This window comes from Ascaphus truei, chromosome 5 (assembly GCF_040206685.1).
Source record: "Ascaphus truei isolate aAscTru1 chromosome 5, aAscTru1.hap1, whole genome shotgun sequence".
In the NCBI taxonomy this organism is placed as follows: Eukaryota; Metazoa; Chordata; class Amphibia; order Anura; family Ascaphidae; genus Ascaphus; species Ascaphus truei.
The window spans coordinates 300,847-320,692 of record NC_134487.1 but is presented as its reverse complement, the minus strand read 5'-3'; the positions used below and the strand labels follow the sequence as shown (position 1 = coordinate 320,692).

General features: G+C 46.7%; 1 protein-coding gene across 1 annotated transcript in view; it reads left to right on the top strand.

The window, feature by feature from the left end:
• The window catches only part of LOC142494774 (uncharacterized), a 47,401-nt gene extending 30,060 nt beyond the window's left edge, over window positions 1–17,341 (top strand). The window contains exon 5 of the mRNA XM_075599214.1: window positions 15,114–17,341. Coding sequence (XP_075455329.1) covers window positions 15,114–16,378 — 1,265 coding nt within the window. The 3' untranslated portion in view covers window positions 16,379–17,341. The remainder of the gene's footprint in view (window positions 1–15,113) is intronic.
• The last annotated feature ends 2,505 nt before the right edge of the window (window positions 17,342–19,846 follow it).

Genomic DNA, 19,846 nt, shown 5'->3' with positions numbered 1-19,846 from the left:
TGTAGGGTGGGAGGAAGAAACAGAGGGGATGTTCTGCCGTATGGATTCCACTTTTCCTTAAAATAGTCGGCAAAGTCCTGAGCGGAGATGGAGGAAGAGGCAGCTGAGGGTGGGTTGAGTAGAGCGTCAAAGACAAAGAAGAGTCGGCGTGGGTTAGACTTGTGCGTGTTGATTAGTGAAGAAAAGTAGGCTTGTTTAGCTTGCGAGAGGGCAGAGTTGAGACAGGATAGCAAACATGACCCAGTTTTGATGCCGTCTTCATTTGCAAAAGTATTTTAGCTTCCTCAATCTCACAGATATTTGGTAGTTTATAGCATATTCCCACAAACATTTTCTTTATACTTTTACCTCCACTGCTAATTTCTATCCACAAAGTCTCTACATTTTCATCATTCCCTTCATAAACATCATCCCTTATAAAAGGTTTTAGATCCGGTTTAACATATAAACATACTCCATTGTTCGATCCTTCCGAAAAAAGGAATAACCCTCTAAATTAACTGTCCAGTCATGAGTTTAATCCCACCATGTTTCAGTAATGCCTATGATATCATACTGCTCCCTTGCAGCTATTAATTCAAGCTCCCCCATTTTATCTGTCAGGCTTCTTGCATTAGCATATTGCATATACATATATGTTTGTGTGTGTATGTATATTTATGTATGTGTGTGTATATATATATATATATATATATATATATATATATATATCGGTGATTGGTCCAGCTAGCTCTCTGCCTAGCCTGTCATGTAAGATCTAGTAAGACACAGACAGTGACAGGCTGTCCCATGGAGTTTTCCCCCTCCTCTTGCTGACTTCCTGAGTGACCGGAGTGGTGGTGCTTGTGCTGGGCCCTCCCTCTTTGAGCAAGGAAGTGACTATCCCAGGAAGAGATAGTGGAAGCCCTCCGCAAGAGGATGGGTGAAATAAATTTGGGAGGAAGATGCCCCAAGGGTCCCTCCATATTTTATTAGGAGGTTGAGTTAAGTAAGCCTCAGTTCTGGGTATTACCTGGTCAGGGACATGGACATAAAATTCAAAGGTTAAGTTGTGCTGACCATGCTATTTTCCATAGATGCAGCCAATCTCATGGTTACACTTTTCCCGTATGTACCTGAACCCATAATGGATGAGATTGATCTATATCGTCATGAGTGGTTAAGGTTAGCAGTCATTGAGAATATTAAAGCCAAAACGAGTGATGATAGGTTTATTAAAGATGGCAAGATTCGCTCGGTAATTGAAGCACCTGGCTCGTGGGCACCTGTATTTTCAAAGACATGGTAGAGGTTAGACAGTGACCTGGACCTCCTAAGGTATACTATATCTGGACCAAGTTATTCGATGGGAGAGTGGTCAAGGTGCCGGAACCAAAACATTATAAGTTAGTGTGACGGTAGGGGGACTTAATAAAGCTGGAAGACTTAATAAAGAGAAATCCCAGCTATTTACCCCTAAATCCATGTAACTTGGCCAGCTATGTAAGGCTTATTTCATCCAAATATAATTTAATTTCAGAGGGAGATCAGGGAATGTATAATGCACCATGTCTGTAAGAATGCATTTCAAAGCATGTATTCTGTCTTTCCTGTGACAATCCTTTCCCCAATCAACATTGTTCTGTGATGTGATTTAGGCTAGCTGTGTGTAATGCTAACTCCTGTCTTTTACATAATTGTCACGGTAGCTTATGACAAGATATAATGACCACCAAATATCTGGGTTGAACTGAACGAGGCTTAGATATAATAAAATATAATTTATTCCTTAAATAAGGTGAACACAGCAATATAGTACAATTAACAGGCAAGAAGATAACACTTACTTAGGGTTGGGGAGTGGAGAAGTATCCAATAGCAATTCTCCAGCAGTCCAGTGACACTCAAGATCGAATCAGAAGCACAACTCCAGCAATCCAGTGACATTCAAGATGGTATCAGAAGCACAACTAAAAACTGTAGGGTTGACAGTTTATATACCTGTGCAACCCTATTCTTATCATTGAACACAGCATATTGGTGAACAATTATCTGTATCCACTCTCTAATGTGGAGACACAGACTAACAGACTAACCCATGCCCTCAGGTAACAATTAGACTGGTAGAGTTTGTTGATTGACTAATACTTAATCCCTAGACATTGGGTAACAATCAAGGCAGTTACTTTTTGATCACCGTGCTTAGGCTACTCAGCCGTCTGCCCTTCATGACTTATTAGCCTAGCAAATGGCGTCTGCATTTTCAGAACAGATCCAAAATAAAATATATATACACTTTAATATCTACACATATTAATAAGTTCCATTCTGGTGGGCTCAGTGGGTCGACCTTTGCCAATTTTTAATGCCTACAGTGACTCCACATATTGGCCAAATATGAACTCTCTGCGACCTCCAGAACTGGAGATACAGAAATGCACTTTAAAACATTAAAATACATGCTTATAATGAAACAGGGGAACATACATTTTCAAGGTACAACAAGGTGCAAACCTCATCCCTAGACCGCAGTCCAGTTAACCCCTTGTCTCTCTGGTGAGGTCAGGGGATGGCCATATGGGGTGCAACCCCTTTAATACCGGGCCACCCCCTTTCTCCCTCTACAATAATTACCCTATGTCTGTATTTATGCCTGTGTTAGCAATTCTCCCCAGCTTAGGTACAGTAGTTGGCATTGTGTGGTGATGGAATTAACATGCAAGAAAGTAAATGAGATTTACACTGTTACTGTCATTTCTAGGAAGACTAAGTAATTTACTCAGTTGAAGCTCTCCATAGAAATAGATCAGAACAAAGGTAGGGGATCAGATGAATTGGTTATCAGGTCTGAGCCCCAGGCATTTTTTCTCCTGGCTGGCTGCCGTATGTTAAAGAATAGCCACCAAGGGATATTTAAGGGGTGCTGCTGATCAGAGAATCAGTTATCCATCAGAAAGAAGTCCACCTCTAGGAAGGAGTGTGGAGTTTGCAGAAGTCCACCTCTGGGATGGAGTGTAGAGTTGGACTGTGACCAGCTGGAGATCCCTGTCAGAGTGTCTGCTGTGTGCAGCACTCTGATATCCTGAAGCAGAGAAGTGGACAGGGGAAACCCATTTGAAATGGGTCCCTGCACCTAGGAAAGGTAGATCTCATTCCCCAGGCCCCCGTGTGTATATTTTTTTCAGATTGTTGCTATGTAGCGGGGTTCCCAAGTTATGGGATACCCCAAAGATGTACCCGGGAATCAGGTAAGATTCTCGGGCACATTGAAGCACAGTGCTCCGGCAAAATACTACCCTGGAAACATTCTTGCGACTCACCGCCAGGGTTCCCTGTTTCAGCACAAACTGGAAAAGTCAAGCAGGCATGGGGGATCAAAGTATCCCCAGAACGGGGTCCCTAGCGTAAGGTGGGATGCCCAGTCACCCTGAACCTGGTATAGGGGTTCAGGGGGTGCTCCAGCTATGTCCAAAAGCTGCGAGGGTTTTTATTGTGTAAATACAGTTTGTCAGGGTTTTGCAGTGTGCCAGGGATAAGGCTGGTAAACATAGGGAACATGTATTCTTATTCTATCCCTGACACCGGAACAGAAGACTTATACCAGTTAAAACACAAAGACACATAAGCAATGAGAATTTTATTAAAGGTTTTTTTTAAATAAATGTGGATGCTTGTAACATTGTATATGGGGCCGTAGGATTCCAAATCCGTGGTTGCGCGAGACCAGATGGCTACCAAGCTTGGTGCCACTGAGTCTACTCGAGACCCGGAGTTGAAAGCCTCAGGGATGCCAAGGTGTTAGAACAGGAGGAGTACTGCAGTTACACCTGAGTACCTCCGTCCTGGGCAATCCGGCATCCATTTGCCCATCCCCAGACTCTGCGGAGCCTGGACAGCGGGTGGGATCGATATGCTAAGAGGCAGAGGGGCCAGGTTGGTGCATGCGCCTTAGCAGAATCCAAATCGGTGCCCACCCAATGCAGAATATTGACAAATCGGTGATAGGCTGGCAGGAGAATTCCCACGCGCTGATTGGTTGTAGTGGTTTCTGAATGGGACTCTAAAACCTAAAAGAAACCTTGCAGCCAATCAGGACCTCAGATTCCAAGCGCCAAACCATCAGCGGCAAATGCAAAGATGCTCTGTGAAGAACCGACGTGAGTCGGCTTCAAAGATTTTGACTGAAGGAATGTTCTAAGTCCCGCTTCTTGAGGACGTAGCGGTCGCGGCTGGGATTGCATGCCGAATTGCGTTCCAGGACTTTCGTGAGTACCTCCCGGTCATTGGAAAGGGCTCCTACAGAGGTCATTTGTGAACTTGTCGTTTTAAGGAAGAGTTATTTTGTTAGCCCCGTTCCCAGTAAGTGTGTTTTCCGTATAAATTGTGTTACTTTGTGTGTATGTCAAATGCTGGAATAAATTACAATTTATTTTACTGCTGTGTCTTGTTCAATCAGATGATCCCGGTAGGAAAAGGTGTTAATAACCCTGGTCTCCCGTGACAGGCTTTTTTGCTGGTGACAGCGGTGGGATCGATTGATCCTATGTTATAAAATCCTGTGGGGTCCTATAATATAGCGGGAAACTTGTAGATTGCGAGCTCCCAAAACAAGCAGTAGCATACAAACGGTTCACAACGTGCAGAAAACACAGGTTCTCTTTGCCCCTTAGCTTAGAACAGTAGGCGAACATGGACAAGCGATCAGGTCGGTACCGGTCATGGTACAAGCCAAGATTGTTGCCCAGTGAAAAGCTATGGATTGCCGACGGACGGTCGGTCAAAGACTTTACTGGTGGAGGAATTGGAAGCTCATGATGCTAGTATTGCTTCACCAGAGGGGGACACCCTCTCAGCTGCAGTTGCAGTGATCACACTTCAGCCAGGAGTGCTGGAGGTTAATCCAGCAATTGTGGCGGAGGAACGACATCAGGTGGGAGCGGATACCAGCAGGGACTTTGTTGGGGAACCAGTTCGGGGGAATGCGGCCGTGGTAGCCCCTGTGGCTATTGAACTTGCCACCCGCGGAATCGCCGCACTCCTTGGAGAGGGGGCTACCACGGACGATCGGATCCGGATGCTTGCAGCAGCCCAAGGAACAACCGCCCCCACACTCTCACCTTGTTAACTGGGAGCAAGCAACCCCGCGCGTGGACCACCACAGTTTTTGCAAGTTTGTTGATGGCACAGACAAGATCGGGTTTTTGAAGGACTTTGAGACCCAATGTCGACGGTACCGGGTACCACAACGAGACTGAGTTTGCAATTGAACCCCTTATTGTCCGGTGTGGCCAAAGAGATTTTGTAGGCTATCCCACCAGAGGATGGTGATGAGTATGGCCATGTAAAAACCATGTTGCTCAGCCAGTATTCGCTCACCCTAGAAGCGTACCGAGGCAAGTTTAGGACGGGGAAGAAAAAACACTGGGAATCCTATGTGTGGTACGGGGCCCGCATGGCATTGCAGGGGACCCAGTGGGTGGAGGGTTCTGGTGCCACCAAGTACCACATAACGTTTCGACCAACAGGTCTTTTTCAAGTGAAAAAGTCGTGTCGTGTGGCACAATACATTCATTATCTTGAAATCCGTGGAGCGCTGGATCTCTCTTTTTTCCTCAGTGTACTTTGGAATTTCCTGGCAGGTACTTCCTTGAACCAGCAGCACCGGTAAACTGTATGTATTTATTTATATATTGTGGTGTGCAGCCTTAACCCCCCCCTTTACATTGCCACCAAGTACCACACATTATTGGACTTGATGCTTTAAGAGCAACTTTTGCAGCAGTGCCCCTCGGATGTGAGGGCATGTGTGTTTGACTGCAGACCTAAAACCCATGTGGAAGCTGTAAAAATGGTTGATGAGTTTGTGACCAGTCGTGCTTTAATACACAGAAAGGGGGTACAAAGGACACGGCCATTCTGGCCAGGGCAGCCAAGACCACCCCTCAGTGGACAAGCAAGTCTGCAGCAAAGGGTAGCGCACCCAAATCTGCAGAATACAAGCATGAAAGGAAGTGTTACCAGTGTAACAAAACAGGTCACATCAAGCCAGACTGTCTGGACCATCCAAGATCCGGTGGACCACAACCGTGGCAACGCTCTCCAGCTGCGAGACCGGTCACCCGTGTGCGACTGGTACACACAGAGGAGCCAAGTACAGCTGTTGAACCAGCCCAGAGAGGGACTTCCACGGAGAGATCTGCACTTGCCAGCCAGGAACAAGCAGCGGAGATAGATATCCGATTCCGTCAGTCGGTCTGCAGTCCACAGATGTCCGGCAGAAGCATCTGCGCCAAGTGACCATCGGAGCTCGCCAAGTGTCCGGCTTGCTCGACTCCGGTGCCACTGTTACCCTGTTCCTACCTGATTTGGTCCGGCCAGAGGATTTGTTCCCAAACACAGGGATGCAAGTGACCATGCCAAGTGGAGGACCGAGGTCACTCCAAGTTGCCCGGGTATTCCTTGATTGGGGTGCCGGACATGGCATGAGGGAGGTGGGGGTATTGCCTGGGTTTTATGCTGAGGTCCTACTTGGCAATGACCTGGGGCATGTTACATGCGTGTTTACGGCAGAGCTGGCTCCTGTTGCCGTGATTTCCAGGAGTCGGTCATAAGGAGTTGCACCTGAAGGATCCGCCGTCCCCCTGCATTTGGGACCAACAGTTCCAGGGGTCTCAGAGGAGACCAGGCAGTTAAGCCAGACTGAATCGCGACAGTGTGCTGACTTACCTTCCCCTTTACATGTTTCCTGTCCCCCCGACAGGGTGGATGGCCAGAATTAGGGACACAGTTTAGGGATGTGGTGAGAGCTGATCCCAGCTTGGAGGGCATGAGACTCCAGGCATCCGAGTCTGCCTCTGACAGTGGGTCAGATAGTTTCTCATGGCACCGCGGGGTCTTATACAGAGAGCAGGGGTCTCCCGGGCTAGATAGGGTCTGGACTGGTAGACGACAGTGTTACCGAGGGAGTATAGGCAACAGTTGTTACTGGTAGCCCACTCCATACCACTAGCGGGGCATTAGGTGATCACTTGGACGAGAGCCCGGCTGTTGCAGCGTTACTACTGGCCGGGGCCATCAGGGGCAATGGTAGAGTTCTGCCGCACCTGTGATGCCTGCCAGCGAGTGTGTAAGGTGGGTGTTCGTGTGAAGGTACCCCTGAACTCACTACCAGTACTTGGGGAACTATTCCAGAGGGTAGCTATGGACATAGTGGGACCCCAAATGATCCCCAGTTGGTTTGGCAAGCGTTACATACTCACAGTGGTGGACTTTGCCACCAGGTACCCTGAGGCTGTAGCCCTTGCCACCATCGATGCTACGGCAGTAGCAGAAGCATTGTTAGTAATTTTCACTAGAGTAGGTTTCCCTAGTGAGATTCTAACCGATCAAGGGTCACAATTCATGAGTGAATTGTTTGTGTCTCTGGGATGCGTGCTGGGTGAAGCACCAGCGCACGACCCCTTACCACCACCAGACCAACGGGCTATTTGAGAGGTTCAATGGCACCCTTAAGCAGAGGCTTTGAGCGTTTATAGAAGCTGAAGGGAAGGACTGGGAGGTTCACCGGCAGCACTTGCTGTTTGCATACCCCTGCACACCCCTGCCTGTCCACCAACTATCAGGATCATCTATCTGGCATAGGAAGCCTTACCAAAGACTGCCCAATTGGCTCACGGTATTGGGGTTCATTGGACTTTATTCACAGCGCCTGGGACAATTTATTTGTATGTTTATTGAGCTGCTGCATGGTCGCAGGGTCCAGGGTCCTCTTGACCTATTCCGTGAGGGATGGGAAGGGGAGACTACCAATACTGATGCTTCAGTACGTGGTAGATCTCAGAGACCGGTTAAAAATTCTTATGGGGTTAGCACAGGCTAATCTCAGGGAGGCTGAGACCAAGCAGAAGACTTGGTATGACCAGAATGCCCGTAGCAGGTCATTCATCCCAGGATAGGAAGTACTTGTTCTGAAGCCCACTCGTCAGAACAAATTAATGGCTGCCTGGTCTGGACCATACACGGTTCTCAGAAAGATGAAAGACTGCAACTATGTTGTACAGTTAGATGGAGAGACAGGTAGAAATAGGACATATCACATTAACATGCTTAAGGAGTATTTTAAACAGAGTGAGGCATCAGTGTTGGTTATCTGTAGCCCACCAATGGGGAACCCGGCGAGCAATGCTCTGCTCGACCTCCTATGGGGACTCTAGGCAGGGGGGCACGTAGCATAGGTAGAGATAGGATCCCAGCTAAGCGCACAGGAGAAGGTACAGGTGAGGGCTATTCTAGAGCAGTATAGGGTTCTGTTCACGGACAAGCCGGCAAGAACACATTTCACCGATCACTCGGTGCTCACCAGTGAGCTGAGACCTCTGCATAAGCATGCCTATCGGGTATCAGCAGAGGTGAAGGGCAGTATAGAGAGTGAAGTGGACGAGATGCTGGCCCTAGGGATATTTGTACTGTCCCAGAGCCCTTGGCCTTGTCCGGTAGTCCTAGTGCCTTAGAAGGATGGGACCACCCGGTTTTGTGTGGACTACCGGCAGCTCAATGCGGGAACGGTGTCAGATGCTTATCCTATGCCCCGCATGGACAAGCTATTAGATGCACTTGCGTGGGCAAAGTATCTGTCCACCACGGATCTGAGCAAAGGGTATTGGCTGGCCCAGGAAACTAGGGACAAGTCAGCATTCATTACTCCAAGTGGCCTCTATGAATTTTTAGTGATGCCATTTGGGATGAAGAATGCCCCGGCTACCTTTCAACGCCTGGTCAATGGGTTGCTGGATGGGATGTGGGGTTTTGCATGGGCATACCTGGACGACATTGCAGTATTTAGCGGGACGTGGGACAGCCACCTGGTTAATGTAGCAGAGGTGCTAAGCAGAATGAGGAAATCAGGGCTCACACTGAAATCCAGCAAGTGTTTAGTAGGTATGGCAGAGGTTTTGTACCTAGGCCACAGGGTGGGCGGAGGGCACATCAAGCCTGAACCAGCTAAGGTTGAGGCTATAGTGCAGTGGCCAGTCCCCAAGACTAAGAAGCAGGTTATGGCATTTTTAGGCCCCGCTGGGTACTATAGAAAGTTTGTCCCACAGTACAGCGCCGTGGCTAAACCCTTGACAGATTTGACACAGAAGCGACTCCCAGTTCTGGTAGTCTGGTCTCCTGCCTGCGAAACAGTGTTTCAGGCCCTCAAGACAGCGCTGGCCAGTGCACCAATCCTGGCTGCCCCGGACTATTCAAATAAATTTTTAGAGCAGACCGATGCCTCCGATTAAGGTTATCTATACCACAATTGAAAAATAGTGTTTGGCAAGCTGCAGCCCTATATGTATGGCCGGACTTTCACCGTGATCACAGATCGCAACCCCTTGAGTTTGCTACAAAGGGTGTCTAGGGAAAATGGCAGCTCCTTCGTTGGAGTCTTGCCCTGCAAGAATTTGACTTTTCCATTTAGAATAAGAAAGGCAGTGAACATAGAAATGCCGATAGACTTTCACGCCAGGACAGTCCCAGTGAGCCAGCAACCTCAAGACTTGTCAGGCCAGTTAAACCGCCGGGCGAGGCGGTTGTAACAGAGCCTGCATCTTAAGGGGGGAGGTGTGATGGTGAAGGGGTACCCGGGCTCACTACTAAAGGTTCAGCCCACTTGGGTACACTGATCCGTGTGTTGAAGTCGTAGAGTGTCCGTTCTTGGACCCAGTTGTAAGAAATGCATTACTGTGACTGTGTGCAAATTATGCAACATTAAAGATTTTTATGTGTTTTGCCTTCCTCAGGGTGCTGGGACTAGGAGTTTTCTAGGCTGTAGGTCTCAGGGTGGGTTTGCCTGAGAAAGTCTTCACAGAATGTGGCTATGTTTCAGGGTTCCGGAGTTCTGGGATATCCCAAAAGTTGGATCCGGGAATCGAGTGAGATTCTCGGATGCAGCCAAGCACATTACTCCGGGAAAACTCTGACCCTGAAAACGTTCTTGCGACTCACTGCCAGGATTCCTGCTGCAGCATAATCCAGACAAGGTAAACGGGGCATGAAGGGGTAATGTATACCTGCCACCATAAAGGGAATGTAGGAAAGACTTGCTGATCAGTTCCACAATCACAATTGTGCAGGGTTGTCTTTGCGTGGGGATACTATGCCAGCTGCTACAGCGCGTCCACTGCCTGCTTCCGCCCCCCCAGGGGTTGGAGTGCCCTTCCGTGTCACGTGACGGCTTCAGACTGCGTTACCACGTGATCTCCTCACGCTCCCCCGCCTCCGTAGGGCGTCGCAACAGCGCGGCACTTCAGGGATCGTGACTGTGAGAGTACTGCAGTGCTGAACTTCGTGAGGGAGAAGACAGGGAGCGGGCTGACTTTGTTAGACCGGGCTGTGGTGAGATCATCCCTGAAGTGCCGCGCTGTTGCGACGCCCTACGGAGGAGGGGGAGCTTGAGGAGATCACGGATGTTTGTGAGTGTATTGTTGATTGATTTTTTTCTGTGATTTTAACCTAGTAAAACTTTATTTGCACCAGGAAGTGTGTGCTTTCTTTTCTTCTCATACCATACAGGGAATGCCTAGTATAAAGGGGGGTGCCCCACTACATGCCCAGGTACCCTGAACCTGGTATAGGGTTTCAGGGGATGCTCCAGCTATATGATAAAGCTGAGAGTGGTTTTGTGTGTAAAAAGTTTAAAAGTTATTTCTAGAGTATGCCAAGTATGAGGCTAGTGAGTGTAGGCAAAATATACCCTTACTCCATCCCTGACACCAGAACGGGTCTTCACATTTTTATCACAAAAAATACAGGCCACAGTATATTTTATTAAAGGGCTATGTTTATTAGGAATATGTACTGATAACCTGTGACTGAACTGTGGGATTTCCAAGTCATGGATTCCGAGGGACCAGGTGGCTTCAAAGCTTGGTGCCCATGGGTCTGTTCGGAATCCAGACTTGAAAGCCTCAGAGATGCCAAGGTGTTGGACCAGGAGGGTAACTGCAGTCATGCTTGAGTACCCGCATCCTGGGCTAACACAGGGCTATTCGGCCACCATTTGCCCAAACCCGAGACACGGGGGGCGGTATGCAAAGAGGCAGAGGTGCCAGGTTGGCGCATGCCCTGTTGCAGAACAAAAAAGGTGCCCACCCGGCTTTACAATTCCGGCAAATCGGTGATTGGCTGGCAGGAAAATTCCCACGCTCTGATAGGCTGTAGAGGTTTGTGAATGGGACACTGAAACCCATAAGGAGCCTTGTAGCCAATCAGAGGAGGTGATTCCAAGCGCCAAACCAACAGCGGCAAATTCAAAGATGCTCTGAGCTGAATAGACGCGAGCCAGCTTCAGAGTTTGACCCAAGACATTTTCTAAGTCCCGCTTTTTGAGAACGTTGTGGTCGTGGCTGGCATTGCATGCCGAAATCAGTTCCAGGACTTTCGTGAGTACCTCCCGGTCATTGGAAAGGGCTCCTACAGAGGTAATTTTTGTGAATTTCTTTTAAAGAACAAATGTATTCATTAGCCCCTTTCCCAGTAAGTGTGTTAACTGTGCAAATTCTGTTACATTGTGTGTATGTCTTTTCCTGAAATAAATTACAATTTATTTTACCTCCTTGCTTTGCTCAATCAATGATCCCGGTATAAAAGGTGTTGATAAACCTGGTCTCCCGTGACACCCAGTGAATGCCCAGGTAGCACAGAACCTGTATTGTGGTTCATGGGCAGTCCAACCATAATTATGAGGTTGTAAGGTGACTCTTGGAGTCCAGTCCAAGTCTATGAGATAGTGTGTGGGGAATATAGGCTAGTAGGAAATAAAGTGCGGCTTTCTATCTATTCCCCATACCCAGAGACTTATGACATATTAGTATATTTTTATTAACATGGTGCAATTTAGTATATACTGGTGTGCGCGGTAAAGGAGCTAGGACTTTCAGAACCAATGTTCCGGCAGGCTACTGGGGCTACCAGCTTGGTGCCAATGAGTCTGCTGAGACATCCGAGATCAAAGCCACCAGAGAATGCCTGAGGTGTGAAGGCCATTTGGTAGTGAGGCTGACGTACTTCTCTATGCACATGTGCATGACATCACACGATCTTGCAAGTAAATATAATTCGGTTCATGTTCTAGGATTAAAATTTTCTATTTTTGTATGCTACTAGCCAATGATAATTTGCGCTCCCTACAGTAGACGGAGGTATGCAAGGTGGCGGTGCATAACTTCTGACGTCACGGCAGCGTGAGAATTTAAAAATCCCAGTTTTACCCGGTTTTTTTACACCATGATGAAGTACTAAATGGGCAAAACGCGTTGTGTGTTTTTTGGGGGTCTATGTATTAACCATTAAAGCTCTCATATTTTTATTGAATACCTGTCACGAGAGCTTGCGACAGGCTGTAATTGACACCAAAACTATATATAAATATATATATACCTGGGTTTGAACTGGGACGAGACTTAAGATATAATAAAGTGATTTTATTCCTTGATAAAGGTGAACACAGCAAATATGTACAAATAACAGGCAAAATATAGACACTTACTTAAAGATTATGGCAAGAAAGCCAGCAGGATCACAGACTGCCAGTTCTCCCATATTTGAGTTGACATCACAGCAAAACAGGCAGGTCACATGCATGCATGAAGATCATTTGCATGAAGAACAATGAACATGAACAACTTTGCATGAACAGCATGAACAACTTGGGTAAAGGGTGGCTTTGACTTATATATCATTTTAACCCTGGTACCCCCGTTTACGGCTTTGTGCCGTCTGGCAAATGTCCCTTTCAAGCTTTTGAAGCTCATTTTGGGACTTCCAGCTTGGGGTAGCCCCCCCATCAATAAACCCTTTGAAGCAGGGAGGACATTTGTCATGTTCACTCCTGCAGGAAACCTGGGTATGTAAATGTGAGTTACCACGTTTACAAAAACATCCTCTTCCCTGCTCATTATCATAGCAGGGGGGCTGCAGTTTCTCAGAACTTCAACCAAAATTTCATATTTACTGCAAATCATTGCATAACTTCCGTTCCGTAATACACACAGTCAGGTGAGATATATTAATACGGTCTGTGACACCTGACGGTCGTAGAGAGACCCATCATTACATTGTAATATGAAAATTAATAGAGATATTAATATCTGGCATTTAGCAGCAGGTACATATACAGTGTTTAGACTCCCAAAGATCGGCTGACTCCCGCCAATACACTTATGTAATTCTTAGCTGGTTCAGCCAAGGACATCTCATAATATTCTTATATTTATTAAAGTTACTCACTTTTGATATCCTGTTGGGGGTAGCCCCCACCCCCGGGCCCCATCAATAAAACCTTTTGAAGTGGGCTTTTGCTTCTTGCATAAACAATTCCCCTGGGAAGCCAGGCTCCAATCTGGCCAATGCACACCTCCCTTTTGATATGCACTGGGAGAGAGGAAGCGTGCATAGGCAAGTGACTAGACTCAGATGAGGCAAACCATTTGGTTTCTGGTACATTACAAAGGCAGGCAGAATGCCTGTACATTTTAAAAACCCTTCTGCTTTTCACCTTCCACTCCAATTAAGCCCTTTGAAGTCCAGGTTTCCTGAAAAGACACCATACAGTGGAATTTCCTTAAACTGTAGCTTATTAACCCCTGATGATCCAGTGTGTGTGTTATGCAAACACTGATTAACCCAGACATTACAATGGGACAGGGAAACAGGGGGAGAATACATTTACAGGTTATAACAAGGGTAAAATCACATTTCTGGGCCTCAGCCCAGTTAACCCCTTGTCTCCCTGGCGAGGTTAGAGGGGGCCCTTGGGGTGTAACCCTCCCTACCGTCACAATACCCTCTTTGGATCCTTATTTTTCGCTCAGAGAGTGCTCCATTTTTCCTTTCTCACAGGAAACGCTTAGTTGAAGTCATTGCTTCTCAAGGTGATTACACCAGGTTCTGAATCTAAAGGTTCATATACTTTTTTACACATGGATATTGAATGTTGAATAAATGTTGAAAAGGTATACTGTTTTTTGTGTAATTTGTTTGATCAGGTTATCTTTATTATGACTTAGATTACGATATACTAATGAAACACACAAACATAAAATACCTATTAATTGTGTGCACTAAGAGTTGGACATAACTGGTACAACGAATCAGTGATTATTGTATTGAGCCTACAAATTAACCTTTAATAGACACTTAAGCTGTAACTAATTCTAATATCAGTTAAACCAGATACCTGTATCTAGTAAGAGGACTGAAGTGCTAAGGGTTGGGGATATGGTCTATCGGCTCAGAACAGCAGTATTGCGTGAGGCTAGCTAATAGTGAGTAAGAGTGGCTGCAGTTTACTAAGGGTTAACCAAGAACACCAGGTAGGTATTAGTGAGGCTGAGTGCAGTATAATACAGGAAGAATACAACGGCCTCAACTGTGTAATGCTATATAAGCCCCTGAAGGTAAGTGGTAGAGACGGAACACTATTACAGAATTGAAATTCTCCTGTTTGTCCCCTCCACCTCCGATAAATATACTCTGTTTGTAGCCTGAAGCCGATGCTGTGACAGCTGTGTAGGTCATCACTAAGCCCTCCCCTTTCCTAGCAGGCACCTAAGGCTCTATTGGTCCGACGCACATTTCCCTTTAAAGACGGAGCTTTCTCAAGGGCAATCAATTCAGCAATGATTAATTTGCCTTGGGAAAGCTCCGTCTGCAGAGGGAAATGTGAGTTGGGCCAATGGAGGCTTAGAATCTATCTACCTATTGGCGTGCACCTCCACCCCTGGGGATTTGAGTTCACTCATTACCACCCACTATCTCTGAGTGTGATGAGTCCTGAGCAGACTGCCCTCTCCTTTGTTGTTCATCTAGATTAAGATCTATTAAAAAATTCTCGCCACTGTATACCTATCAAGATTAATTCACAGAGCTGCCATAAACAAATTGCAGGTCTTTGGGGACCACCACCAAAGTCATTGGCAGTGGGGTCACTGCATATTCACGGGCCACAATTTTAAAGCCATGGGTATAGATTAAAGAAAATATTTTGTTATTTAAGTATTGATGAATTTAATTCTGCAAATTGTTTTTTATTAGTAATTTGATTTACAGATTGAAAACATTTTAATTCTGTCTTTTTTTTCTTCTGTTAGATAACTTTCTAAATGAGAAGCAGAACTGGAGCTCTGATATGTCTAGAAGCAGGTTGATTACTCGCAGCCCAGTAGTGCCAGAAACCAATGATTCTTGCCACATGTTGGATTCATGCAATGAACCAGTGCCAAATGATGGTGAATTTACATGCCTTGTACAACACCCAGCACAGACTGACTCTAAGTATGGGTCAATCAAAAAAAATGCGAGCAATTCAAGAAGCCGTGGTGTTCATCTTTTTGTCTGTCGTAAGTGTGGGGAAAACTTCTCACTGAATAGTGACCTGCTGACACACCTTTGTGTTCACACTAGTGAACAACCCTTTACCTGTACAAACTGTGGAAAAGGTTTTTCACTGAAGCGGAAACTCCTTTCACACCAGATGATTCACAAAATGGAGAAACCTTTCATATGTGCAGAGTGCGGAAAAAGCTTTTCACAGAAGAAAGACCTCATCATACATGAGAGAATTCACACAGGAGAGAAACCTTTCACATGTGCAGAGTGTGGAAAAAGCTTTTCACAAAAGACCAGCCTCCACACACACCAGAGGAGTCACACAGGGGAGAAACCTTTCACGTGTTCAGTGTGTGGTAAACAATTCAGTACTCATAGCAACCTCCTCGGACATGAGAGGATTCACACAGGGGAGAAGCCTTTCACATGTACAGAGTGTGGGAAAGCATTTTCTTGTAAGAATAACTTCCTCAAACATCAGAGGATTCACACAGGGGAGAAACCTTTTACATGTACAGAGTGTGGGAAACAATTCAGTGACCAGAGCAACCTCCTCTCACACGAGAGGATTCATACAGGGGAAAAACCTTTCACATGTACAGAGTGTGGGAAACAATTCCGTGAAAAGAGCAGCCTCCACATACACCACAGGATTCACACAGGGGAGAAACATTTCAAATGTGCAGAGTGTGGGAAACAATTCAGTACTCAGAGCAGCCTCCTCAACCATAAGAGGATTCACACAGGGGAGAAACCTTTCACATGTACAGTGTGTGGGAAAAGCTTTTTATGGAAGAGCAGACTCCTCATACATCACAGGATTCATACAGGGGAGAAACCTTTCACTTGTGCAGAGTGTGGGAAAAGCTTTTCACGGAAGTGCAACCTCCTCAAACACCAGACTAGTCACACGCGAGAGAAACCATTCACATGTACAGATTGTGGGAAAAGCTATTCAGAGAAGAGCCATCTCCTCACACACCACAGGAGTCATACTTGTGAGAAACCAGTTGTTTGTTCAGAGTAGGGTTGGGCAATTTACCGGTAGAATAGCAATACCACGGTAATAAAAATAGCTGTTAATGCAATCTTAACATTTTTTACCATGTTATTTCTATCTGCTAGCTTCAGGGAGATCAGTGGGAGCAGGTATGGCAGAGGGTGCATTGGAGGTGTGTCTGGCAGAGTGAAAAATAAGTGGTGTGTGTCTGGCAGAGAGTGAGGAAAGGAGCAGGTCTAGCAGGGATAGATGATGTGACGGGTATGGAAGCGCCATTATTTTTCACATCTGCAGTTTAAAGGAATCCTTGTGCTGGTAATCTCACTCTTACTCTTCACCCATGCCTCAATCCCTTCCTCTCCACCCTCATGCTCTTAACTCCTCTCCACCCTCATGCTCTTAACTCCTCTCCAACTCAATCCAGATAGCGGAGTTGGGGAAGTCTGGCAGAGAGGAGTGAGGGCACCCCTGGCAGAAAGAGAGGAGTGGGGATCACTCTAGCAGAGAGGAGTGTGCATGGCTCTGGTGGGGATATAAATGAGGGGGGAGATCTAACAGAGAGGATGGGGTTTGTCTGGCAGAGAGAAGTGGGGTCTAGTCTGGCAGAGAGTAAGGAGGCAGTGGGTCTGGCAGAGAGAGTGGAATTATGGAGGGTCTGGTAGAGAGAGGAGTGGGTGGTTCTGGCAGGCAGGAGTGGTATCAGGTCTGGCAGAGAGATAGACGTGGGGGTGGGTCTAGCAGAGAGGATAGGGCAGGAGGGTGGTGGAGGGGGTGGGTCTGGCAAAGTGAGAGAGTAGTGGCGGCAGGTCTGGAAGAGAGGAGGACAAAGGTCTGGCAGAGAGTAGGCATCTCTAGCAGAGAGAGAAGGAGGCATCTCTAACAGATGGGGCAGGTTTGACAGAAAGGAGGGGATTGGAGTAAAGAAAGGATTGGGGTAAAGTCTGGCAGAGAGGAGTGGGGGTGGCTCTGGAAAAGATAGGAGGGGGATATCTGGCAGAGTAAGAAGGCGGGGAGGAGGGGGGTTGGTGTGGTGGAGTGGAGGCAGGTGTGGCAGAGAGGAGGGGGCAGGTATGGCAGTGAGAGGAAGGGTGATGGGTGTGGCTGAATGGAGGGGTGCGGGTGTGGCAGTGAGAGAAGAGGGGGTGGGTATGGCAGTGAGAAAGGAGGGGGCATGTGTGACAGAGAGGAGGGGGTTACAGTAAGAGGAGGAGGCAGATGTGACAGTAAGAGAGGAGGAGGCAGGTGTCCCACGTATTCCCATCCCCTTTGCCCCATTCCCATCCCATATTTGCCTCATTCATCCCATATTTGCCTCATTCCCATCACTTTTTGCCCCATCCCCCTTTGCCCCATCCCTCTTCGCCCAATACCCCTTTGCCCCATATCGATCCCTCTTCACCCCATCCCTCTTCGCCAAATCCCTTTTCGCCCCATTCCCATCCCTCTTCGCCAAATCCCTTTTCGCCCCATTCCCATCCATCTTCGCCCCATTCCTCTTCACCCCATTCCTATCCCTCTTTGCCCCATTCCCACCCCTCTTTGCCCCATTCCCATCCCTCTTTGCCCCATTCCCATCCCTCTTTGCCCCATTCCCATCCCTCTTTGCCCCATTCCTCTTCGCCCCATCCCCATTCCTCTTCGCCCCATCACTTCGTCCCACTCCCATCCCTCTTTGTCCCACTCCCATCCCTCTTCGTCCCATCCCTCTTTGCCCTGTCCCTCTTTACCCCATCCCGATCCCTCTTGGCCCCAACCCTCTTCACCCCATCCCTCTTTGCCCCAACCCATCCATCTTTGACCCATCCCCATCCCTCTTCACCCTATCCCCATCCCTCTTCACCCTATCCCCATCCCTCTTCTCCCCATCCCTCTTCTCCCCATCCCCATCCCTCTTTGCTCCATCTCCATCCCTCTTCGTCCCATCCCCCTTCGCCCCACCCCCGTACCCATCCACATTGTACTGTGTGAGGGAAACAATTTACTAATTAGATGAGCCTCATGTCACACTAGCGGATTCACACAGGAGGGAAACCATTCACATGTACAGCGTGCAGGAAAAGAGGTAATCAAAAAAACTACTTACACCAGAGGATTCACATAGGGGAAAAACCTTTTGATTGTTGTACATGTGGGAGGAAACAACTCTGTGTAATGGGGAGCTTTGTGTAAACCAGAAATCATTTAGGAGAGAAAACCTTCACACGTGGAGTGTGAGAAACAATTCAATAGAGGAACCTTCTCACACCAGTATATTTATACAGGGGACAAAACTTTCACAGGTGCAGAGCGTGGGAAAAGCTTTTCTCAGGATAGCCTCCTCAAAAACCATATGATTCACGCAGTTGTGAAAGCTTTTGCTTGTTTATAGTGTGGAAAACAATTCAGTAATAGGGGAGACCACCTATCACACCCATGAATTTACATGGGAGAAACTATTTAGTGTTGTGTCAACTTCAGAAACCAATGGATTAACACAGTGGAGAAACTTTTCACATGTTCAGAGTATAGGAAAAGCTTTTCTTGGATGAAAGACCTACTCACGCCACAGGATTCCCAGAATTATTTGCTTGTTCAGAGTGTGGAAAATTGTTCTATATTCTGTAAATGAGTTCTACTGTTACACCAGCAAATTTACACAGGGAGAAACATTTCAATCTTAAGTGTGGGAAACAATTCAGTTCTGAGAGTCACCTCAACACACCCCAAACAAGCGTGAAACATATGCTTGCGGGAATCAATTCAGTCAAAGGCGAAAACTCCTCAGACACCAAAGTATTGGGGAGAAACCGTTCACGTACAGTGTGGATAACGTATTTCTCAGTAAGAAAACATTTTCACCTGAGTGTTCACATAGGGAAGAAGGCGTTTTGTGTGTAGAAAGTAGAAAAAATAATGTGTAGTCCTATTGGTCCCTTATCCCATGTAAACAGTAAGTAGTAAAAGACTTGTATTTTATCATTTTTAACACTTTTCCCATCTTGCCCTCCACCCCCCTTGGCTCAATCCAGGTTTTGACAGGGGACATCACTCCCAACCTCAATACTGGAGTGTGTTACGGCAGGAACAGGGTCTAGCCCAGCATTGCCCTCTAAGGCTAACAAAGGTTCCCACACTAAGGACACTTTATGAGATTTCTCCCTTAAAAATGCCACGAGTCTTTACATTGTTAACATGTACCACGCCTTACACTTTATAGCATTTTAATCTGAAATCGTCCAGTAAGTAAGTATATTCCAGTAAGCAGCGATTCAACACCTGTTCACCAAAAGATTGTTAAATGAGTGTACAGTATAAGGGTATTTTGGCAGATGGTGGGGGGGGGGGGGGAAGGGAGGGGGCTGCCTAGCAAGTCAATCCACAAAAATAAATGAGTTATGGTACCATTAATAGTTTGCAAATGAGCAAGGGTTAGGTACCAGTTAAACAGAAAATGTTATTATTTATAATATTTTGAATCAAAATTATGTGATCAGAAACCAATAAATCACCATAGAG